Consider the following 22465-nt stretch of genomic DNA (forward strand, 5'->3'; position numbering starts at 1 on the left):
ACTTCCTAAAACCTCTGTGCACATCATTTTTTGAAAAAAAAATGGGTGAAAACAGGCCCATTTTTGTGAAAAACTGTATGCACAGAAGATTTGGGAGGTTTGCAGAGAGCTCCTGGAGGCCAGGGAGGACAAAAACCTTTTACTTAACTACATCTTTGAAATCCTGGGGCGTCTTATACATGGGTGCATCTTATTGGTTCCCATTAAAACAGATTTTAAACTGCTCCTATACTCAGTTCAGATTTGCTTAATCTAGCCTCCTTTTTTCTATTGTTCAAAAGGCCTTTTCTATTATAGGTAGTTCTCGACTTATGACCATTAGTTCAATAATTGTTCGAAATTGTGACAGTGATATGCGAGGGGCATTTGGGAGTAAGTCCATGGAGTTGTACCTGCTGGAGGCCTCTACAAACAAAATAAAACCTCCTTTAAAAAAACCAGAGCTCCTTGCAGTCTGGCAAAGAATACGTTCCTAAGAAAATAGCAGAAATTTGCCATGAGGCCAGCAGTCCCTGTAAGAAAGCTGAGTCACACATCACATCACAGCAAAAACAAAAATTACTGTATGTTTGCTGTTGCTGGGCCCTGGAAATGGCTGAGAATCAGGCCGAGCCCTGCACGTCCCTCAGATGGCTGGATGGGAACGGGGTGTAAATACCCTCTTTGTGCCAGTTACTTTTGCTGACCAGCTGTAGGCTCCCTTGCCTAGGTGAAAAGCTTGCTTGGGAGCAGACCAAGGGGACCCCGAAGGATAGGGAGCAGAGCACTAAGGGCCTCAGGGGTGGTGAGGCCTTGGGAGGCCCAGGACAGTCAGGCTTGGGCCTGTGCTAGGTCTTCAATGATACTCCATATACCATTAAATGACCCCCATGCTCATTTAAGAATTGCATTAGGGAGAACAGGTATGGGAGGTTGTCATTAAATGAGATGCTTTGTTTAATGGCTCTTGCAACATACAACTATAATAGGCAGGCTCCATTATGATTGTAAGTCAAAGACTATCAGTGTTCAATTGATCTACCATCCACTCCCAGCTGTGATTCTGGGAGATGAAAATAAGATTAACAGGCAACAAAAGCAATAAATAGTAATAATAAGCAATAAGGGCACAAGGATACGATGATTGCACCGGAAGACAATCTAGCTCAATCCACGAAGGCCTGCTCATTTCAAGAAAAACAACAACAAAAGACACACTCAAACTTCAGGCTTCTACAGAAGAGAAAATTCAGATCTTCCCAAGGATGCCATCAGGATCAAAACCAAATGAATCTCAGGGGAGTATATTTTTGCAAACTACTTTGACTCCCCTGAGATTCATTTGGTTTTTTTTTTATTAAAATCTGTAAAATGAACCCTGAGAGACAGATAAGACAAAATTGTAATCTTCAGCAGCATCAATTTCTTTAGAATCGTTGCCATTTGTCATCACCACAGCTCTTACTTTCCAGGCAGCTGAAAAACTCATAATTCTCCTTGGCTGGCCACTGTGAAACTACTTTATCTCTGTATTTTACCATGCCAAAGATGTATTGAATAAGAAGCAATTACCAAATATGAAACCCATTGATGCTCATCCAGGCGAGCATCATTTGCTATTAATTGTGCAAACACCTAAAAGGATTAATTACTCACTTGTAACAAATATTTACAAGAAAAGTTCATATTCAAGAGCATTTTCTGATTGAAATGTTAACCCCAACGGGCATTTCAAGGATTTAATTTTATTTAAAAATATTTAAATACTATACTGTAAACTTTAAGGGTAGTTTCTAAATATAAAATAAAATATATCAAGCACATTTTAAAAAGCACAGACTCTTACAGTGGATTTTAAAATTCTTTTCAATGGCCATGTACAATATTCATTTCTTGTCCACATACCTTTCTATGAAAGATCCGTTGTTCCCACATTCTCTCTATAGGCGTCTCAAACTCAAGCTGTTGCAAGAGCCACATGAGAATTAGTAGCCTAAGGGCTGCACAGCTGAAGCCTTTTGCACATTGATATAAAAGTCAAAAACTAAGAAAATGATCAGCATCACAGTATGTCATTAAACATAACTGATGAACATTAAAAACTTTACTGTATCCTAAGTCAGCTATATTTCCTGTCTATGAAATCCAGATCTTAACTTGATTAGTTTTCTCCCGTCCATTTAATTATCATCTCTTGACCAATAAACGTATCCCAAAATTCAGAAATGCTAACTTAAATATTCTAAAAAATACATTATTCCCTGAATAGCTATATAAACTACAGTAGGAGGAGAGAAATTAAGATCTAACCTAAGGAAGAATAAATGTTGCTATGCCTTTCCATATTTAAAGTGCGATTTTTATCAGCCCATCTATGCTATACTTGATCAAGTATGGGGGGGAGGAGAAGGAAGACATATTATATATGTCTAATATATTCAGTTATTTATAAAAAAAAATAAAGGCAGGATTTTAAAGAAACCTAATAGTAAATAAGTGAATTAAAAATTATAAAAACAGGAGAACAAGAACTTTTACGTCATATAAAATTGGTTTTTTATGCTTGGTTTTTGAGAGCAAGGAGCAAGTATAGGATGGGGGGGGGGAAGGAGGAAGGGAGGGAGAGAGAGAAAGAAACACCACCATCACCACCCCAGCACATACCCCATTTCTGTTTAAAATGCATTCCTTACATGCTCTTGGGCATTGCATAGTTACCAACAATGTAAAACGTTCATGTTTCAGATTCATAAAGTCAAAACATAAGATATTTCTTGTTCACAACACGCCGCTGCAATTTCTAAGAATGCATAAAGAAATCCTTGATGCATGAAGTAACAATTATCCATTCAACATATGGCTGCAAACCCACAATTCTTATGATTCAAAAGGCACACAGGGCACCCATTAAGAACCAGCAAAGAAGAAACATTTCTCCCAAGTAGGAGGCTAAGCTAGCCTGTTAGAACATTGCTAGTGGCTGCTATCCTGCTCCGATGCACTTAAAACGTAATAAAATCAATTGCTGGCACTTAAACATCTCTGACTCACTGGAAAAATAAAACCGGCAAATCTTTGCAAAGTCAGACTAATCTAAGTAGGCTGCTCTAGGTAAGAGAGATTATGATAATAATAATTTAATAATAATTTATTAGATTTGTATGCCACCCCTCTCCGTAGACTCGGGGCGGCTCATGATCCATGATTGATTGATTGATTGATTGGTTGGTTGGTTGGTTGGTTGGTTGGTTGGTTGGTTGGTTGGTTGGTTTGTTTGTTTATTTATTACTTGATTTGATTTGATTTGATTTGTATGCCGCCCCTCTCCGTAGACTCCAATCAGAGAGTGCAATTTCTGAAATGATAACTTCCTAAAAGTAACCATTTTTTAAAATCTGGTGATATTACACATGCTTTGTCCTAGGAGCATATTTCAGAACTACAATGCTGTTAATGGTTGAGATTCAATTCAACAGTTTGGTAAATATCAAGGCGGCGGAATCTTGGGTTCGTAAGGTGAAAATAGTTCGGAAGAAGAGACAAAAAAAATCTTAAAACACCGGGTTCGTATTTCGAAAAGTTCGTTAGTAGAGGCGTTCGTAAGACGAGGTACCACTGTACTAAATATCCTACGCTAATTCAACAGTGAGTTTGAAATGTTTCTTTTAATCAATTCAACAGTAAGTCCTGGAAATGAACGGCATCAAAATGGTAGGTGTGACCAGGCAAGTGAAACTCTGTCTCTTTTACACGTTGCCATGCAAATTGCATGCATGTAAAAAGGAGAAGAACTTTTCCACCCATTACATCGATATTCTAGAGCAGTGGTTCCCAACCTTTTTTTTTTTTTGGGCCATGCCCCACCTCTTTAAAATCCTGACACATAATCCCCCCCCCCAACATATAATTCTTACTATTCAAAAACTGAACTCCTACTCACACGGAGGAAGCCTAAAAGGCCATTAATTGGTTTAAACAAGGTTTTAATTCCCCCCCAAAAAAATCAAATGCCCCCCCCTCTGGGACATGTGCCCCACATTGGGAACCAGAGTTCTAGAGACTCCCTCACCCCACTGCAGACTTGGCATTACAGTGTTCCCTCGATTTTCACGGGTTCGAACATCGCAAAAAGTCTATACCGCGGTTTTTCAAAAATATTAATTAAAAAAATACTTCGCAGGTTTCTTCCCCTATACCATGGTTTTTCCCGCCCGATGACATCATGTGTCATCGCCAAACTTTCATCCGCCTTTAATAAATATTTTTTTTAATAAACTTTAATAAATAAACATGGTGAGTAATAATCTAAATGGTTGCTAAGGGAATGGGAAATTGCAATTTAGGGGTTTAAAGTGTTAAGGGAAGGTTTGTGATACTGTTCATAGCCAAAAAGGGTGTATTTACTTCCGCATCTCTACTTCGCGGAAATTCGACTTTCGCGGGAAGACTCGGAACGCATCCTCCACGAAAATCGAGGGAACACTGTATTCCATTTTAAGATCTGTGGTATGTAAATGTTAAATGCCTTGTTGAAACAACATATTCAAACAATAATTACAGATTTACCAGCAGTTATAGATTAAGATGGTTATCAAAGTGATTTGCAATTGCAACGCCTCAGTGCTATTCGTTAAAGCAATCAGTCTTATTTCAAATGTCTTTCAAGTGTCTTAATTTTGCAACTGCTTTAAATGTTGATTGTAACACTTGATGAATTTATTTTTTACTTGTTAGCAAGTAGGGACAGGATGAGGAAGAAAAGATTACAACGGAAATTATGGTATCCATGTGTGTAGTAATAGAAAATAAGCTATAATGTAAAATATGGACTATACGGTTATCCTATTGAAATGGAAAAAGTACAGTACTGTATAGGCAAAACTTCAGAATTTCTGTAATATGATTGACCTAATGTAGTTGTAAAGCAAGAAATATTTCATACTAAAATGGCTCTTTTCCAACTTTCTTCCACATTTTGATTCTGTATCAGGACTGTCAAACTCGATTTCATTGAGGGCCGCATTAGGGTTGTGTTTGACCTCAGGGGGGCAGGATGGGTGTGACCAGAGTGGGAGTGGCTGGGGTTGATGTCACACATGTTGAGGGTGCCGTTGGTGGCCGTGGACTCTGCTAGTGAAATTGGAGTTCAGGAGGGCTGTGTGCAACCATCCCAAGCTCCTTTTTCACAGGCGGAGGCACCGCGGGATGGTCCTTCACTGTTCCCAGGGCAGCCCTGTGGGCCAGATCTAAGCATCCCATGGGATCACGGGTGAATTTCAGTTAAATTTTGCTACTTGTGCTCATCCGCGCACATGTCCCACTGCATGATTTCACTTCCCCACATGCTCAGGACTACAAGCACATACAAGCAGATTAATCTTCTTATCATGAAAATCAATGAACGCTCTGCCTAAAATAGGCATACCTAGCAGTTGTTTTTCTATAATCGTCATGAATGAACTTTGCAACTAGATGAAGAATAACGGTCATCATTAAGACGAAGGCGGACAGGAGGATTTCTTCCGATATGGAGACGCTGGGAAAAAATTGCCGAAAATTGCATCATCAGTGGGTTCCTACGGGTGCGGTACTCTGGACTGCACCGGTAGAAACCCACCACTGTGTGGGATGCATTCGGCTTGCAGGCCTTAAGTCTGACACCCCCACTCTATATCAAGCTACAGTATAAATCAGGAAATGCTTTTCTCAGCCAACACTGTTTTTAGATATTCTCATAGTTAATCTTACCAGACTATTTCCAGATAGAACACCATCTTATGTTCTCTTAATCTTAGTATAAAATAAGCCACTTATCTCCCCTATGAAGTGGTCTAAATGATTAATCTTGTGGTTGCTATCATGAAAATCAATGAACGCTCTGCCTAAAATAGGCACATCTAGCATTTGTTTTGCAATAATCATCATGAATGATCTTTGCAACTAGATTATTATTTTTGGAGTTATGCTTTCTTGAATTAGTCATAATTAAGCTATTTTTGTTGTGCTAAGGTGTTATAGTCACAAATATGGTTACTTGGAGGGTAACCATGGCAAAAGAATTATTAGACCATCTGTATTTTCATTACTGCCATACCAGAATTGTGCTATGATAGTACTGTATCTGTCAATCACATAAGGAATGGTTCTATATACTAAATCTCTTATTGTGCTAATTCAATAGTGTTGTGATTCCGTCTGAGGCCCCTCAGGGAACGGCTGATCCTCTGCCGGCTTCCTGCTCAGAGGGGGAGGATGAGGAACAGGAGGTTCAGGCAGACGGGGAGGAGGAATCTCAGGCTGAGGGAGAGGGAGGACAGCCAGAGTCCCCCGAGAGGGAGCTCTCCCCAGCAAGCAGCCTGGATTCCTTAGATGAAAATGCACAAGCAATCATCGATCTCCGGCAGAGAAGAGCAACACAACGAAGGGGACAATTAGCCAGGTACTTTCAGCACTAAAGAGGCAACAGCTGGGTTTGGGTGTGGTGCTCTCTGGAAAGGCTGAAAAGGCAGACCCACCCTTCCTGGCTTGTGGAGTATTATCTTTGGGAGTCCTGGGACCTGGCTGTGATCTTTGGCGTCTTGGAATTCTGGTTTGTGACTTTGAATACTGAAACCTTGGGGGGGAAAGGTGTGGGTCTTATTCTCTACAGTGGTGGGTGTGCCAGCAAGAAGTCTGCTGTATTGTCCGGCCATCAGGACTCTGCTGTGAAGTCTCATAGCCTGCCTGTTGGGAAGAACAGGTTTTTCTCTGTGTTTATTTTTCAAACTATAAAGTGCTTTTGCTTTTACCAGCGTGTCTGGCTGCTTTTTCCAGTTGGTGTTGAAGTCTGGGGGCACCCAGACAGAACAAATAGTGACCTTCATTTAGTCAAAACTGAGTTGCACATGTGTGTGTTCTATAAATCATCATTCCAACTTGCATGTATGGAGAGCCCTATGCACAGATTCCCAATCTGTATGGCCAAGAAAAGGCCATAGGTCTGGGTAAGGCTATCCTAATTCAGCCATGCACACAGAGGTCTGTTGCCTGCTCCTCACAAATGAAGAACACAGCTAATTTTAGCTCCAACTGGTATAAAATGTCACAACCAGCATAACTGGGTTACTGTAAGTTCATCTTAGAGTAACGAGGTTTCAGCCCCATCACAGAAATCATTTAAAGAAATCAACAGGCAGCTCATGCATTTTTGCGGTTGTTTTTTAAGCACCTATTTATAAATAAAACAAAAGCAAAATTACCAGGTATTAAATGTAGTAAAAAGCTTGCTTACTCTAATCCTTTGATTTAACTGAATCAGCACATTTATACAGATCATGTTCTGCAGTCATATTCTGCCATTTCATTCCTAATCATGCTATGAGATCTCACATTGCCAAGGCTATCAAGATTTTTTTTCTAAAAAAAGGTTGCAGGCAAAGAATATCACTGCAATGTAAAATATCTATTATACATCAATGGCTGGAATCTTTAGTTGTAAGTTTGTTATCTAGATGATACCTGAACCTATTGTTTCAGGTTGTTCCAGTTATCTATGAAAACAATCAATGCCAATGGATATCTTTGCGTATGCATAATTACAGAATTATTTCTCAAAAAGAGAGCTGGGCATTCACCTTTGACTTTCAAAGTATTAAGTCATCAATGTAAATTACAGAAAAAAGGAGTCTCATTTTTATTTTAGAAGAATATTTTTAAACCTCCAAGAAATACAGCAGTAATTTTCCTGCGGAAGAATTCTGTCCAGTGAGCTTTGATTATCAAGCTAATCCAAAGGGGGAAAAACCCAAGGCGTTGTCTCTTTTAAAAATATTCCAGGCATGCAACAATATGAATTCATAGATGTTACTCTTTTAACCAAGAGTTCATATAAATGCACTTAACTTAAAACATATTACAGGTATACATTATAGGAAAATATACTTTTAAGTTACTAACCCTGTAGGTAAAGGTATTTTTGATTTTGTTGCTTCAGACAATGAGTGGGGGAGAAAGTTCAGCATTCACTTGTATCAGTTGGGCTTTATCACTTAAATGAAGTGCCTAGTTCTCTGACTGAATGTATCATACTAAGCCCATGATGGCCAATCTATGGCACGCATGCTACAAGTGGTACGTGGAGCTATATCGGTGGGCACACGAGCTCAGGTCTGGCACGCATGCACATGTCAGCCAGCAGATTTTCAGGCCTACTGGGCCCATGGGAGTCTGGAATGGGAATGGTTCTTGAGAAGAGGCAAAAAAAATCCTGAACACCCAGTTCTTATCTAGAAAAGTTCGTAAGTAGAGGCATTCCTAGGTAGAGGTACCACTATATCTGGTTACCCACAGAGTTAATTTTAACAGAAATTTATGAGAAAATATCATGAGAATATACTGTGGAATCAGCTTATCAAGTTATTTTAAATATCTATTATGCCTCCAAGTAATAACAGGAACAAAAAAATATACCCCATCAAGCAGGTAAATGTATATTTCAGCTAAATATTAATGATGTCTTATATAAACATTTTTTAATTAAATGCAATCGGGAGGATCAATAGATTGGAAATAGTAATTAGCAAGTAGTCCTTGATTTACAACCCATTCCTTAGTGACTGTTCAAAATACAAAGGCACTGAAAAAAGTGACTTATGTTTTTAACACTTCTTTGTACCATCCTCACGATCACATGATCAACATTTGGCCCTTGGCAAAATTGCATGAACTGTATTTATGATTGTTACAGTATCCCAGAGTCATATGATAATCTTGTTCAACCTTCTGACAAATAAGGTCAATAGGGAATCCAGATTCATTTAACAACCATGTTACTATCTACAGTGATTCACTTAACAACCGTGGCAAGTGGGGCTCATAAAATGGAGCAAAACTCAAGTTAGCCACAGAAAGTTTGGACTCCACTCTGGTCATAAGTCAATGACTACCTGTATTATTTATATGATGATTTTGCTAAATGTTCAAGGCAGATAATAAACATTATCCAATTCAAACCTTGGGGGAGGGGGGAATCCAAATTCAATCCAATGCAAACCTTAAAAGGATCTCTGAGATTCTAAAAATAAAGTGAACATGAACCCACAGTAATTCAGTTTCATGTTAGGTATCCCTCACCAGAACCTCCTCATAGTCCTTCTAACCCTGTCCCTCCTGTTATTCCCAATTTATCCCTTTGCACCACACTATTCAAAATAAAGTCTATATTATTCAAAATAAACATTTGGAGGAAATCAGCATCAATATATGAACATCAGAAGGTCCTGTCATCAAATGAGGGCATAAACCTTTGATGGGTTAGTAGCTAATTCCATGTTTGCTAGTCTCTTGCTTTGGATAGCAAAATCCTTATCTCACTAATTCTTTAAAATGACTTTATCAGATTATTATATTATGCTCATATTACAGATTTAATGGTGGGGAATGAACTGAGAGATCACAGATTGCCAAGGCCATCAACTGAGACTTGATTAAACGTTTTATTCAAAAGACACAGATTTATAAAAGAAAACATTTTCTAAATGTGAGCTCATTTGAAGGATAAACTTTTTTTAATTGGTGCATTTCTTCAACAAAATTGGATTGGTTCTCATCTTCAACTATGAATGGGGAGAACAAATTCAATTAACAAGCTTCGGTCATTTCAATATAACTGGTTCAGGTCTCATGATAAAACCGTTATTTCAGTTCAAGGGCATGTATGACTAATAAATACATTGTGAATGAATGAAAAGTACATGCAATTGTGTTGCAAATTAAAAAAAAATCTATGCCCACATATTTTCACATGACTCTACTTCCCTATTGAAACTGTCAAGAATACAGTCTGAGATTATTGGGATTTTTAAGCTAAATGTAACATTCAAGACATGGTTTAGTTATATCACAATTTAAATATACAGTAGTCCCTTGTTCTGTCACTTTGATTTTGACCAATGAGAAATTAATATTGTCTTTTAAAGAAAAAAGGCAAGTAAACTGTAGCATTGAAAAAGCAAAGGCATCACTTTGGACCATTTTCAGAAACACCAAAGCAGCTATTCTCTGTTCATGAATAAGTGGTTGTGCTTGTACTTAATTCTGAGATACAGTAGTCAGTTTTTCTTCATCAGAAACTTTAAAGCATGGGTGTCAAACTTGCAACATATTGCTGACACGTGATGTTTTGTGACTTTTTTCACTTTGGGGAGGTGGGGTGGGTGTGGCCTGTGTATAATGCGCCCAGCCCATGGGCCACCAGTTTGACATCCCCGCTCTAGAGATTCTATGTATAAAATAGCAAAAATATTAATGTATAGGATGCAAGCAATTGATTATGAATCCCAATACATCTTTCATAGCTCTTTAATATCACATGACATTAATTATGGTATAGACTACCACAATTAAATCTTACTTAGCAATGTTTGAAGACAGACATTAAGTTTTATGTTTAAAGCAACTGTAGAAATGTACATATGTGGTACCCATCTTAAATATCAGTAGCCTATCAAACCTCATTGAATATGATTTTGAAATCATACAGTAGTCATTTGCTAATCTTATCCATTGTCATGTGATTCTCAACCACAAGATCAACAGTCAAGTTTCTACAGCTGACACTGCTAGTTATAGTATTTAACAGCTGGGCTGCACAAAACCTACTACTCTGATAATGTGCAAGAGTACTTTAAGGAGATTTTTAAAAACAAGTATATGATTGTATCTTTGAACGCATAAGCAGAAGCTAAACCTCATATCTTTTTGATGAAAGATAGCACAATACTGTACAAGGTATAAGTATATTCAACATTTTATGAAATGCCATTCCTTATTGATAGTATGCCTTATAGCCCTTCTTTGTAGATTGGGTCAGTAACCATTCCAAATCAGAGTAAACGTTATTCCAGTGAAGTCATCAATGATATACTAATGGCTTGAGCTTACATTATTTTGTAATGACTTTTCCATTTCTTTCCATTTTTGTGAGTCCAAAAGCCTATGGATGTTTTCCAAGTGACTTAGACAGTATTTCACAAACTTTCAAATAAAGTCATCCATAACCACACTGATCCATCGTTTAAAAAGAAGAAGAAAGAGAATAGGATTTGCTGAGCTTTAGGCTAGATAATCCTTGTTCTTTTTTTATCATTGTAAAGCTTCTTCTATCTTTCAAATGTCAAGACATAATGTGCCTGCCTCATACAGTCCTTGGGAGAACAGTGCATATCCTATCTAGGAAAAGTAACAGATCTCACAATTTCTAGAAACAATATCAATCTATAATTTGGGTACACAATGGATTTCACATCCCTAAATTCAGCAAGAGATCTCCCCAGTTCTTTGGTATTCTGCCAATGTAGATATGTTTTCTGTTTACTTTAACTCTAGCCACACCACAGTGCTATTCTGAGTCTACTGAACTGGCATGGCTGCAACTTTTAGTATTAATAGAAAGTGGATTTGGATTGACAACTTTCTTTTTGACCTATCCGTGTGTTAGAAGCAAAAAACATTCCATCAATATTTAGACAAATATAACAGGAAAGTAAAATCCTAGACAGTGAATGTGTATCCAGTTGTAAGGCCCACTGCAATGCCTTCATAATTGTGTCCAAGTGATTCACAACTGTAGGACTTTCTGTAATTCCTGAGGATTCAACATAAATTGAGAAAAATAATTGATCAATGGGTATATATGCGCAATCTACATAAAAATCAGGGTGGTACAAAGGCTTCAGAATCTTTGACTAGAAATGCAGAGAATTCTTACATAGTAATAAAGAGATAAATTAAATGAAGCAATTAATATAAATACAGTAAACAAAGGCTTAATTTCAAGTAAACATACAAAGGATTGCAGTTTTTTATTGCCATACCATTTACAATTTATAAAATTTAAATATTTTCATTATACATTAATTATACTATCATAATTTGATAACTTAGAAATTGAAAAGAAAATTTAAATTTTTAAAAAGGTGTTAAACAGGATTAGAACTATCACACTGAATAGCTCAGTATTTATCACTAAAGCAGAGAACCACAATAACAATATTCCTCCTTTATAACCAATCCAGCAAAAACTTGGCTAATTGAAGCCTAATGCTATTTAACTGTTAGATGTAACACATGGTCCATCATTGCAGGAATACTGTACAATTGATTATAGACACGAAGAAATCATCAAGCACCTTTTAATGCTCCATATATTTTAAGTGACTCACTATAGATTACTATAACTAGTACAGATTGAATATGAGGATGGGATTTTTTTTCTTTCTATAATGAATACTAAAAAGGCTAACTATCATCACTTAAAAGCCTGCTTAATGTGAGTACAATCTTCCAGACTTTCTCTTACTACTTGCTGGCACAAAGAGCTGTTGTTATAATTTATAAAAGAGCAGGGGCCCACAAACTGTTTGAGTTTTGCAATAAATATTGGTTATAGTTATTCAATTCAATTCAATTTATTAGATTTGTATGCCACCCCTCTCCGAAGACTATTGCATTATCTCAATCTCACTGCTTTAAATATTACTACCAAGAAATCTACTGACGACAAGTGAATATCTAGCATAATGTACAATTTTATTTGCATGTCATAAGATAATAAAAACAGCTTTTTAAAGAAGACAATGAATTTCACTATGCAGATTCAAAATTCCAGGGAATTTTTCCTAAAAGGCCTTCTGCTGTTGCCCTTGCCCAATACAAGATGCTAAGTCATCCTCCCAACATTAGTTGTCTAGGAGCTTCAACAGGATGGAGTTTTAAGCACAGATATGCATGGCAATGGAAAATGTTAACATGCATTTTTATTTTTAAATTGGCTTTATCAGTATCACAATAAAGAATTGCCTGTATTTGTGTGACAGAGGGAAGACCTACTTTGCCAGAATTTGTTAAGTTATTCAGACAGCAAACCCGTTGAGGCAAAAAAAAGAAAAGAAAACTGATAGGCAAACACAAAGCAGGACAGAAACATATCAGCAATGTTTTCTTTTCTTCTCATCCTTTTCTGGGATGAAAAACACAGGAATTTCTAAACTGCTTTACAAAACAAGCCATCTTCTACCACCTAATGTAAGGCATTCTACCTCCACTTCTGTAAGGCAAGGTCTCAGCAGGCTTTCTACCTAACCTTTCCTCTGCTTACTTTCTACTCTCAAGCCCTGTAGAGCAGGCTGCAAGTCCCAGGGACCAGATTCCGCCCCCCCCCCGTGCAAACCCCCCACCACCACCCCATCACCATCAGCACCGCTGCCCCACGAACCCTACTCCTTTGAATTAGCCTGGATGCAGCGCTTCACTCTACCTTTGTATTTCTCCAGCACATCTTCGTAAGCCTGCAAGTACTCCTGCTCCTCGGTGTAGGCGCGACCACCAGGAGAAACAAACCCAGCCATTGCTTGGAAGCCTTGACCCTGCCTCGATCAGGTCGGCGCCTGGAAGGCTCCCGGCCGCCTCGAAGCCTTGGACAAGAGAGGGGAAGAGGCTGCGAGGGAGGGAGGGCTCTACGGCGGAGCGAGCGGGCCGAGGAAACGCCCAGCCCCTCCCTCCCCCGGCAGCGTGGGAGCACGTGTGTGCCGCCAATCGGGAACAAGCTCCCCTCCTTCCCTGTCTCGGATGGATTTCACGAGGGTTTAGGAACGCGGCCGCGCCGGCGGAGGGGAAGCGTTGAGAGATGCCACCGGCCGGCTTTGGAGGGCGACTCTCCCGGCTCGGGCTTTACTTCCCACCACGTCTCCAGCAATCCGCACGGCTCTGCCGCATTTCGCTTTAATAAAGGCGAAGCGCGCTCGAAGCCCGAGTCAACCCGCGTTAGCGTTTGCTCGAAAAGAAAGGCGGGGTTTTTTTTTGTTGGTCGTTTTAGCGAAGCGCGGAGGCTTGCCGGCCCGATAGGAAAGGGACTCGGCGGGGCTGTCGTGTTAAAAGGAGCGCCCTCGCCTCCCCTTAACCCCATTGCCGGAATCGGGGCTTGAATGTGGTTTAACTGCGGGTGGCGGGGGGAGAGAGGGCGAGAGACCTGCTGGTGAAACTCTGGGGATGCGTTCAAGTTTATCCTCGTTGATGCACTACAGGCCAAGAAGCCCGAAATAGAGCTATAGTAGTGTCCCTTTTCATTATCAGCAAAAATATGTTACATACTTTTTGTGTCGAATATATATATTAATTTTCAAATTCAGCAAAAACATGTGGGGTGTGTGTGTGTGTGTGTGTGTAGATTGTTCTGAGTTTGGGTTTTATATATATATACTGTACATTCATTGATGCATTAGAGTGCCTTCCTTCCCCTGTCTCTCCTATATCTGGTATTTCTTCTCTACTATATCCTCTATAACCTTCATTGTGTATTATTGTGTATTGGACCAACTAAATAAATAAATAAATAAATACCTAAATAAATATAGAGAGGGAGCGAGAGCTAGTGTATGTACTCAGTGGCTGCAACCTAGAAATACACTAATGACCAATGGATTGTAATGCTGATTCTGTAAACAGCTTAGAGAGGGCTGTGAAGCACTAAGAAGTGGTATATAATAGCTATATACAGTACACTGCTCAAAAAAATAAAGGGAACGCTCAGAGAACACATCTTAGATCTGAATGAAATATTCTCATTGAACACTGAACAAGGTTGAATGTGCTGACATGTGAAATTTATTGTCAATCTGTTGCTTCCTCAGCACAGTTTGATTTCACAGAAGTTTGATTTACTTGGAGTTATATTGCGTTGTTTAAGTGTTCCCTTTATTTTTTTGAGCAGTATATATACTGCTTCATAGTGCTTTTAGAGCCCTCCCTAAGCTGTTTTCAGGGTCAGTATATTGCCCCCAACAATCTGGGTCCTCATTTTATCCATCTGGAAAGGATGGAAGGCTGAGTCAACCTTGAGCCTGATGAGATCTGAACTGGTGAACTACAGCCAGCAGAAGCAGCCTGCAGTACTGCACTCTAACCACTGCGCCACAAAGGCTTCTAAGTCTAAAATGCTATTGCTATAAGTGCTAAATCTGAGTTAAGCTACATTGGCCCCCTTTTTCTCCTGTTCAAAAGCAGTCAGATCCAGATTTGTTTTTCTCCCCCCTGACCCGACTGCTTTTTGGAACAGCTAAGACGCCTTAAACAAGATGTAAGTATTGCCCACAAGATCATATGCTGCAACGTCCTGCCTGTCAGCGACTACTTCAGCTTCAACCACAACAATACAAGAGCACACAACAGATTTAAACTTAATATTAACCGCTCCAAACTTGACTGTAAAAAATATGACTTCAGTAACCGAGTTGTCGAAGCGTGGAACTCATTACCGGACTCTGTAGTGTCATCCCCAAACCCCCAACACTTTACCCTTAAATTATCCATGATTGACCTATCCAGATTCCTAAGAGGTCAGTAAGGGGCGAGTACAAGTGCACTAGTGCCTTCCGTCCCCTGTCCTATTGCTCTCCTATATCTCCTATACCTTTCTTCTATTCCTATATCTCTTCTTCTATTCTTTCATTGATATGTTCTATTCCTATATCTTCTCTTCTTTCTTAGATATATTTTACTATGAGTACTGTATCTCCTCTATAACCATCAGGTATTTTACTATGTCTATATATACCCACTAAAACCCTCATAAATAAATAAATAAATAAAACTTCTTCCCCCCCCCTTTTTTTTACGAAAGCTACCATTCTCGGAAGAGGGGGGAGAAACCTGCCTCGCCCCGTGGGACTTTTGTATTTTAAAGTATGCTTGAAAAGCACTTCCACCTTTTCTCTGCTTTATTTATTTGTTTGGTCAAATTGCATACAAATTATACAAGGGTATAATAATATTTATATACAGAATACTAGTAAAAAAAGGAGTAAAAAAGGAAAAAAAGAAACATTAGGACAGGGGGCGAAAAGCACGCTGGTGCGCTTGTGCACGCCCTTTGTTGACATCTCTCCTGCGGAGTCGGCGTTATTACCTCAGCCCTTCCCGCCTCTTTCAATCCGGTCATTTTGCGAGCGGTTTGTTTCTCTTTTCCACGGGGCACAGCGCCTCTCCTGAACGGCGGGCCGGCCGTCTCCTCCTCCTCCCTCGCCCCTCCACCACCCGGCCCTTTCTCGGAGGCTCCGGACACGTCGTCGCAATGCCAGGAATAACTCGGCGCGACCCATTTTCCCTTCCCTTCCCCCCCCCGCCCCCATGCCTCTGACCCGTTTGGAAAGGAGGAGACTCGGTTTGGGCGACCACCCCGCCTGCCCCCCCCCTCCCCAACCCGACACTGCTTCGGCTGGCCGCGTCAACAATAACAAGCACCGCGGAATGGCGTGAGGCCAAAAGGCGGAGCCAAAGTCCTGCAGGTGTCACCGCCGGTCACCGTTTCAAAGCGGCCTGCCTCGCTTGGGAAGAACCGCGCATGCGCTTACTTGCCGAGCAAACGCACCCCCCCTTTCTCCTCCTAATGTTCTACACTCCCAGACTGACACACCCCCCCCGTCTCATAATCTCGAGCCCCGACCAAACTTGACCCTATTTCCAGTTGCGCCGCGCCTGCAACCGAGGGGGCGGTGCAGGGATTAGAGTGCAGCACTGCAGGCTAACTTCAGCTAACTGCTCTCAGTTGTAGTTCAGCCGTTCAAATCTCACCACCGGCTCAAGGTTGACTCAGCTTTCCAACCTTCCGAGGTGGGTAAAAAATGAGGAGCCAGATTGTTTCAGGGGGGGGGGCATATGCTGATTCTGTAAACCGCTTAGAGAGGGCTGTAAAAGCACTATGAAGTGGTATATAAAGTCTAAGTATTTCTAAGGTTTTTTAGATGTGTATATTGTTTTGCTATGCTGTGAGCCGCCCCGAGTCCGCGGAGAGGGGCAGCATACAAATCCAATCAATCAATCGATGCTATTGGTATCTTCTACAGTGCACAAGAACTCCAGCGAGCAGTCCTCGTTGTTTATAGCAGTGTTTCCCAACCTTGGCAACTTGGAGATATCTGGACTTCAACTCCCAGAATTCCCCAGCCAGCATTTGCTGGCTGGGGAATTCTGGGAATTGAAGTCCAAATATCTTCAAGTTGCCAAGGTTGGGAAACACTGGTTTATAGAATAGAATAGAATTTTTATTGGCCAAGTGTGATTGGACACACAAGGAATTTGTCTTATTCCACCGGATCCACCTTATGAGCCCCCCGATCCTCAAAGAACCCGACCCAGGGTGACTTTTGGAGCGCCCCACGCTTTCTTCCGGAACATCAACTAACAACAGATGACGCCTGGGGGCTTTTTTTTCCTCCCCTGCGCCGCAGCGCAAGCCAGCTCTGGCGGTCAGCGGAATAGCAGGCTGGGAGTTTGTCCCTTTCTCTCCTCCTCCTCCCTCTCCCTCGGTTTCATCTCCGCCAGGGCAAGTTCCGGAAGTGATTTGCAAACCGCAGCCTCGGAGCCGGACAGAGGAAAAGCGGAGCTAGCTAGGGGGGATCGCGAGCAAAAAAAAATCCCTTTCTCACGCCTTTGGGGTTCTTTCCACCCCCAAGTATTTCAGGAAGACTGGAAAACCTGCCTTTGCAGCGTTTGTATAAAACACAGCTGGGGGGGGGGCGTGGAAGCAAGAGAAAGGCGGGTGGAAAAGACTCCACGCTCCCCCCCCTCCCAGCTGTGTTTTTATACACTGCTCAAAAAAATAAAGGGAATACTTAAGCAACCCAATATAACTCCTGGCAAATCAAACTTCTGTGAAATCAAACTGTCCACAACACTGATTGACGATCAACTTCACATGCTGTTGTGCACGTTCAGCTTTGTACAGGACAAAGTATTCGACGAGAATATTTCATTCATTCAGATCTAGGATGTGTTCTTTGAGTGTTCCCTTTATTATTATTATTTTTAGCAGTATATAAACGTTGTTCGTCTTTCAGGAAGATAACAGTGATGAGACTCTACTGCGGACTCTATTATTATTTATAATAACGTTTGACCACCGCAGGCTCTATTATTTTCTCCAAGGCTTCGTTTGCTCCGCTTTGTGGAGTTTTCTAGCCTCGCTGCTCTAAGCAAGCTTCTGTACTTTTAAGGATGAATAAAACTTAACTCCGATCTCTTGGATATTGGACGCCCAGCCAGATCCTCTTCCTTTTTTTAATTATTGGTGGGGGCGATCGGAATCCATGGAAAGTCCCTTCAAGCACAAGGCCAGCCGGACGAAGGAGGAGCTCCATTCAAACGCACCCACACCGTCTAACCGAAAGCAATTCCCACGGCTCAACAGCACGAGCGTTTTCGGGAAGGGAGGGGGGTGCAACTATGTTTTCTGTATAGACAAATACGCGCATACAAATCCCAAAATGTTAAGCCGTCTGCGTTTCTTACATCGGACGATCTTCACTCCTGATGCCTTGCGCGAAGTTTCAAAGCTCGCGTTCGCAGACTGTCGCCGTTCCGTGTCTACCCCAAAAACACACCCGCCCCAGACAGAAGAGGAAGGCTGAAATAGCTTAGTCACCGATCCTCAAAAAGACGAGCCCGCTGGACAGCGATCTTACAATGCTAAATCCCCTCGGAACTCAATGAGACTTAATTCCTAGCCGGCACAGAACACATACAACTCCATATATATATATATAAGCAAGCAATAATCAATCGCTTTACGCCCCGACCCTTCCTGTGTAATACACAAACGCCGGTCCGCTTAATCCACGCAATTTAAGTTTCTTCTCCTCCTTGGAGTACCTTACTCTCTCCCCTCCCCCCCATTTGTGCCTTACCGGCTATCCTGAGCACAGCTCTCTCCGCGGGGTCCAGCACGGATCCTCCTTGAATCTTCCTCTTGGATCTCTCATGCTTAGGTAGGTTCCACGGTAGGGTGTCGCCCGGAGCCGGAGAGAGGGAGCCAGATTTTTGGCTGAAATCATCCTCGTCGGAAAAATCCGCAGAGGAGGAAATGGAGCATCGGTAAGAAGCGTTTCCTGAGCTCTAGAAAAGAACACAGGAGGAAAGCTGAAGCAGCAAACCCGTAAAGCATAGTAGCCGCGGAAACAACAGAGGTAGACATTTCCCACCACCACCACCCCTTAGATCGCCCTCTGGGAAGATCAACCTGAAGCGGACGCTACCCACCCACCGCTACTGACTGGATCAAATGGCTCACCATTGTTGGCTGCCGGGGTGTTTCTTTTAAAGCCCACAGCCCGCAACGGCGCGGCGGAAAGAGGCTCAGTCGGGACGCATCTGTTTAGGAGGCTTTCGGGAAGATCGATAGGTCTGGCAACCGGCACACAAAAGATCCAACACCCGAGTTGCCCAAGAAATCAAAGCCAGAGAGGTGGAGGGGAGGAAGAGGGGGCCGGGAAGAGAGAAATGTTGAAAAGCAATAGCAGCAGCAGCTCCGGGTCACAAAGCGACCTTTGGCTCCCCCACCAGGCGACGGGGAAAAAGGAGCCGCTCGCTCTCGGGTGAGTAGCGGGGGAGGGAAGGATGCCAGCCCCCCCCCCCCACCTCCAGGATGCGGGCCTTTATGCGATGGGCAGGGGCAGTTACCGAAACCACGCCCTGGTGAGTCCCTTGCCTTCCTTCCTTTCTGGAAGGGGTTTCACTTCTTGCCCCAAAGGCTCTCCGCGCACACACGCACACACCCAGGTCACCGGGCCGGCAGGAAATGCGGAGCGTCGGGAAGCCCACACAAAAGGCAGGTGGCTTGGGCGGGAGGGGGGGGGGATGGATGGAGGTTAAACGCCGCCCGCTCGATTTATGACCGCGTCTTTTATGACCGGAAGACTGGAGAGAGAGATCACACAAACACACACACACTCCAATCGCCACCCGGCGCAGCAAAAGCCGCACCGCCCGAAATGTAAACAAGGAAAGATGCAGCCCAAGGCGGGCAGAACGGGGAGGAAGGCAGGCGGGCGCTCCTGGCTGGCTTGGAAAGCCTTCAAGGGCTGCATTTCCTGGGAGAGTTTTCGATGAATGGTGGCGAATGGGAGGAGGGGGGGGTAGAAGGGAGATGGGGGGGGGGGTCTCTGGTTTTATCTCCCACTGGAGGGGGGGGCGTTGTTTACATTTATGGATCAAAAGTCTGAGATTACGCCAGGCCTTTGCTGTGTCATCTGGGCGGGTAGGCAAAAGTTGGCTTTTATGACTTGTGGACTTCAACTCCCAGAATTCCTGAGCCAATCATGCTAGCTCGGGAATTCTGGGAGTTGAAGTCCACATGTCACGGAAGAGCCAACTTTCTCTGGGTCTAGGAGAAGCAGCTGGCCATGGTTGCAGACTTTGGATCTCCTTTATTGAGTCTTTCTATCCTGTTTTCTTCACCATCCCTTCTTCTTCCCAGCATGGTTACCCTTCTCCATTCATTCCTTCACCGAGTCTGCAGGATCAGGAGGCACCCTCTTGGCCCACTTTCCAGCCTGCCTTCATTATTTTTGTGTTGTTATTATCTTTAAAGCTCTAACATGGCTTAGGACCAGACTATCTACGCCAGTGTTTCCCAACCTTGGCAACTTGAAGGTATTTGGACTTCAACTCCCAGAATTCCCCAGCCAGCAAATGCTGGCTGGGGAATTCTGGGAGTTGAAGTCCAAATACCTTCAAGTTGCCAAGGTTGGGAAACACTGACCTACGCAACCACCTTCTACCGCACACCTCCCAGCGGCCAATAACGGCCCACAGGGTTAGCCTTCTCCATGTCCCGTCTGCCCTACAATGTCGATTGATGGGGCCATAGGGAAGGACCTTCACTGTGGCGGCTCCAGTGTCTGCCTCGAGATCCATATACTACCCCCACCATACTGGCCTTCCGGAAAACCATTAAGACCTGGTTTTTCCGGCAGGCCTGGGGCCATTAGGTTATCATCTTGATTCGGCCATGAATGAGAGATATGTGTGGCTTTTTTAAGGATTATTCATGTAATTTTAATTGCTTTTATTGTAAACTGCCCAGAGTCCAATGTGGAGCTGGGCGGCATATAAATTTATTTAATTATGCCATGCACTCTTGCTACCTTCTTGGGAATCACATTTGTGGAGAAAGTCCCCTTGGCTGCCTTTTGGAATAGGGTCAACTGGTGAGAAAACTCATACCCAGCGGAACACTCTCTCTGGCAGATTAAAGCAGTTTTCTCAGCAGGATTGTATTGCATCATCCAACCGGAACAATTGTTGTCCCAATGAAACAGCAATGAAAACAGGCGTTTTGTCATAACATTAGAAGCCAAGTGACTCCATAAAGCATCATCAATTGCTAACAAGGAAAAGGAGTCATCGTGTGTAGATCATTTCAGAACCCTCTCTAGATCCTCACTTCCTGTATATTTGTGCTTTTTCCCCCCCTTAGCTCCTTTGTCAATTTGATACCTATATTTTTAATACAACCTTATATCTTTGGAAATGAATTTGCTTTAAAAGTTTTTAACATATTACAGTGGTTGCATGGTACATTACTCTCTACCATACAATATTCTAGTAATGGGGATAAAATAGAGAGCCAATCTGATTTTATATTCCTCATTTAGCAATCATACCTAAGCCTTCTTACTATATTACGAGATGGTGAATAGCCTTTCCTTTGTTGCCGCACACACTGCTGACACAGAGATTATCTGATAGTTTGGCAATTATTTAAAGATGAAACAAGTCATGTTTGATTCCTAAGAAAAGAATGAAAGTTATAAGGCTTAACCCCATACATGACCTTAGATCTCAGAAGCATAATTCATTTGGGGTTGGGGGTTTTTTTCTGCATATGTTCAAGAGACACATGATTTCCTGACATTCAAAGTAAATGTTGGGTTTAAACCTTAGTAATTGTTAATTAAAATTAATTACTGAAACAGCATTATGTACAGAGGAGCTCCTTTTAAATTAGGATTATCAATCCTTTGTGTTGAATCATGAGGGAAAGTTTACCAATCAAAAGATAAGGCTAAAAATAGGCAGAAAAAAACCCTAGCGATCATTTCTTATTAAATCATACCAAGAGTTTATGGACAGGGGGTCCAGATGTTTTTAGAAGCATTCAGAAATTTTAATGTAATAAATTGTTTCTCTGAATTAGTATAAAATGTGCCAATATTTTTGCACAATGCAAAAACCATGGGTCTTGAGTAAATCGGTGGCAATGCTAGGTTGGTAAATTATATTATGCCTTCAGTAAATAAACCATCAAATTCTGAATAATGCTCCATCAAATTCTGAATAATCACAATGAGTTTAATCGTCACTCTGAGGAGAACAAACTACCGTATATTCTGTCTTAGTAGGATTTGAAGATCCAGGCAATGTCAATTTATTATTTATCCTTGAAAGATATGTTTTAGTCTAATCCCAAAATCTTTTGACAACATACTTCGCAATGTAAATTGTAATCTTATGTACTGAAGGAAATCCTGCTATGTTTATTTCCTAGCTTATTTCTGGGAAAGTGTGAATCATATAAAAACAATTGATGGTTGATAGTCTTTTTAGTTTTATTGTAGTTCATTTCAAATCACCGTAAACAATTTGGGATATTCCTGGATCCAAAATGATTCTGGGA

At 41.6% G+C, this 22465-nt stretch overlaps 1 protein-coding gene across 8 annotated transcripts in view; it reads right to left on the minus strand.

Moving 5' to 3' along the window:
• LOC139156879 (dystonin-like) overlaps nt 1–19142 on the minus strand; it is a 400586-nt gene extending 381444 nt beyond the window's left edge. For 5 of the 8 annotated variants that reach the window (XM_070733022.1, XM_070733017.1, XM_070733012.1 and 2 more), the window contains exon 1: nt 13274–13430. In XM_070733022.1, the coding sequence (XP_070589123.1) occupies nt 13274–13364 (91 nt within the window). In that variant the 5' untranslated portion in view covers nt 13365–13430. Of the gene's footprint in view, nt 1–13273; nt 13431–18695; nt 18904–19078 lie in introns of those variants that run through there. The other 3 variants (XM_070733016.1, XM_070733011.1, XM_070733010.1) reach the window with 1 other exon arrangement.
• Nucleotides 19143–22465: the final 3323 nt, after the last annotated feature.

Source organism: Erythrolamprus reginae, chromosome 1, assembly GCF_031021105.1.
Source record: "Erythrolamprus reginae isolate rEryReg1 chromosome 1, rEryReg1.hap1, whole genome shotgun sequence".
Classification (NCBI taxonomy): domain Eukaryota; kingdom Metazoa; phylum Chordata; class Lepidosauria; order Squamata; family Dipsadidae; genus Erythrolamprus; species Erythrolamprus reginae.